Below are 2,200 nucleotides of genomic sequence, written 5' to 3' on the forward strand. Positions count from 1 at the left end.
TTCTTGTCAGGGCTGGAGTAGAGTAAACATATCCTGAAACGTTGCTCTTTGGTATAGGCCTGAATGAGCTGTTGCAAAATCGACACACTTTTGATTTCCCTAGTGATTCGGCGTCGGTTGCCATTGGAGAAATTGAATGAAGGGCGTATAGGAACTTGGGAATAAAGAGGAAATAAGGAGACTCGAACTGAGAGAGGATAAATCATGGATAGCGAGGAGGAAGCGACGAAACTGCAATGGCCTGACGTGTTGGTCATTGCCTCTTACTTCTTGATCGTCCTGGCGGTGGGAGTGTGGGTGAGTACTTCGGTTTCACAACAGCAACGGTGCAGCTGGATTATGTAATGCCGATTAGTGTGTTGCTTTAAAGTTATAGTCTGTTTTATCACTAAATTTATTGGGAATAATCCTTTAGTGCACGCTGACATTTTAATCATGTAAAAAATATAATATCCTGCTAAATAATACCTGTAATATCTGCCACCAATGTTTTTGTTACGATTGTATACCGCTTAACGTTAAAAAGCAAAAATAGGAAAATATTTTCTTGCAAAAAGGGCGGGACAGAATGAACCTCGATATAGTGAATTATCGGTTTAAAGATTTTTTTCTTTTTTTTGTGATGTTTGCTCACTCGATTGGTGGATATAATGTGGAATGTAAAGTATAATTCACTACCAGGTCAGGTGACAGAAATTAATTTTCGCCAAATCTCGAATCGATTTTTTTTGACTGTGACCGGATGTTGTTATGTTCAGCTGCATTAAAGAGGGGGTATTAATGAAGATCGTTTTCAGATTTGGATTTTCCATAAAACCCTCGCGCTTACATATTAAAAGTTTATAGAATCTTCCTTCTTCCTTAGGAATATCTGTGAATAATAAGACGCAATCTCAAATTAGACCCGAACGGGGGAAAAGGGTTTTTAGAGGCACCTGATATAAGCCTTATATTTGATAACAAATGACCTCGATGCAGTTTCAGGGTTTATCTAAGGAAGACAAGTATCTACTGCCAGAGCGTGCGAACCTTTTCTCGGGGGGAAATAAAAAATCATATAATTTCATAATTTTGAATATTATTGCCCGTTATACTAATTATAATGACGCTGATACAATCCATCGCGGGAGCTGCGAAGAAATGTAATGAAAACGGTTTTACTCAAGTAACAATTTCATTTATTATGTAGGATTAAAAAATTCCCCTCAAAAACAACCCTTCATGGGTTCACCTAATTTGCTCCGAGAAACGTTTTCGTTACATGTATTGCATCTAAACTTTTTTTTTTTTACCTTTCCTTATATGGAAACAGTCGAAAATCAGCTTTTCCTTACTGATAAGGGATTTTGGCCTAAAGTTAAAAAATTTCTGGTGAATTAGGTTTTCTTTGTGTGTACTTTTTTTTGTTTTGCTTGGCCAAGTAAATGAAAATCTTCGGTTCATGTGTGCGGAGTATTTACTTATTAATAAAAAAATCTGTCGCGTCACAGCTAATGGTTATAATGGGGACAAGGAAGTTTTTTGGTTTATACGGCGACGTTCGTGAAATCCCAGAATGTTTAATGTAAAAAAACAAATAAATAGCTAGACATGCAAGTCATATAGCACTATGATAAAATATTGTGCGAAAGTGGTAAAAAGATTGAACGCCAGGATAAATGGACAGAAGGGAAAAAGAAGAGAAAAAAAAGGGAAGGAGGAGAAGAAAAGACCATGCAAAATCGAGGTGAAGGAGGGGGTGGGGAGGGTCGCGGAGTAATTTTGTGTGTTCAGGACGCATGCTCTATCGATGTATATTGTTGCACTTATTTTATATCCTCTTTTTATTCTCAGCTCAAAATTGACATCTTGATTTTTCGAGGTCGGAAATAATATTGTACTATTGAAATAATTCCAAAACATTTAAGTAACGGTCAGTATATAGCCTTTTGAGTTTAATTTTTAAACAACTGAATAGCTGGTCTGGCATAGTTGGTTTACAATACTGCATGGGCGTTTGAAATGTTCTGCCACCGAGATTCAAGAAAATGCTAATAAGGACGCTGCAGATAAACCTAACAATAAACTGTAGATAAAAGATTTTTTTATAGCATACATTAAAAAATTTTACATAGTCTCCCCGCTTTTAAGAAACCAAGTGTTGATTTAATCGTCTTCCGCAGGCGTCCAGGAGATCCGCAGGTAACACCGCCAGCGGATA

The 2,200-nt window shown here is 36.9% G+C and overlaps 1 protein-coding gene across 1 annotated transcript in view; it reads left to right on the forward strand.

Moving 5' to 3' along the window:
- Positions 1–204: 204 nt before the first annotated feature.
- The window catches only part of LOC119578546 (sodium/glucose cotransporter 5-like), a 6,963-nt gene continuing 4,967 nt past the window's right edge, over positions 205–2,200 (forward strand). The window contains exons 1-2 of the mRNA XM_037926115.1: positions 205–297; positions 2,163–2,200. The exon at positions 2,163–2,200 is cut by the window's right edge and continues 34 nt beyond it. Coding sequence (XP_037782043.1) covers positions 205–297; positions 2,163–2,200 — 131 coding nt within the window. The remainder of the gene's footprint in view (positions 298–2,162) is intronic.

This window comes from Penaeus monodon, chromosome 11, assembly GCF_015228065.2.
Source record: "Penaeus monodon isolate SGIC_2016 chromosome 11, NSTDA_Pmon_1, whole genome shotgun sequence".
Lineage (NCBI taxonomy): Eukaryota > Metazoa > Arthropoda > Malacostraca > Decapoda > Penaeidae > Penaeus > Penaeus monodon.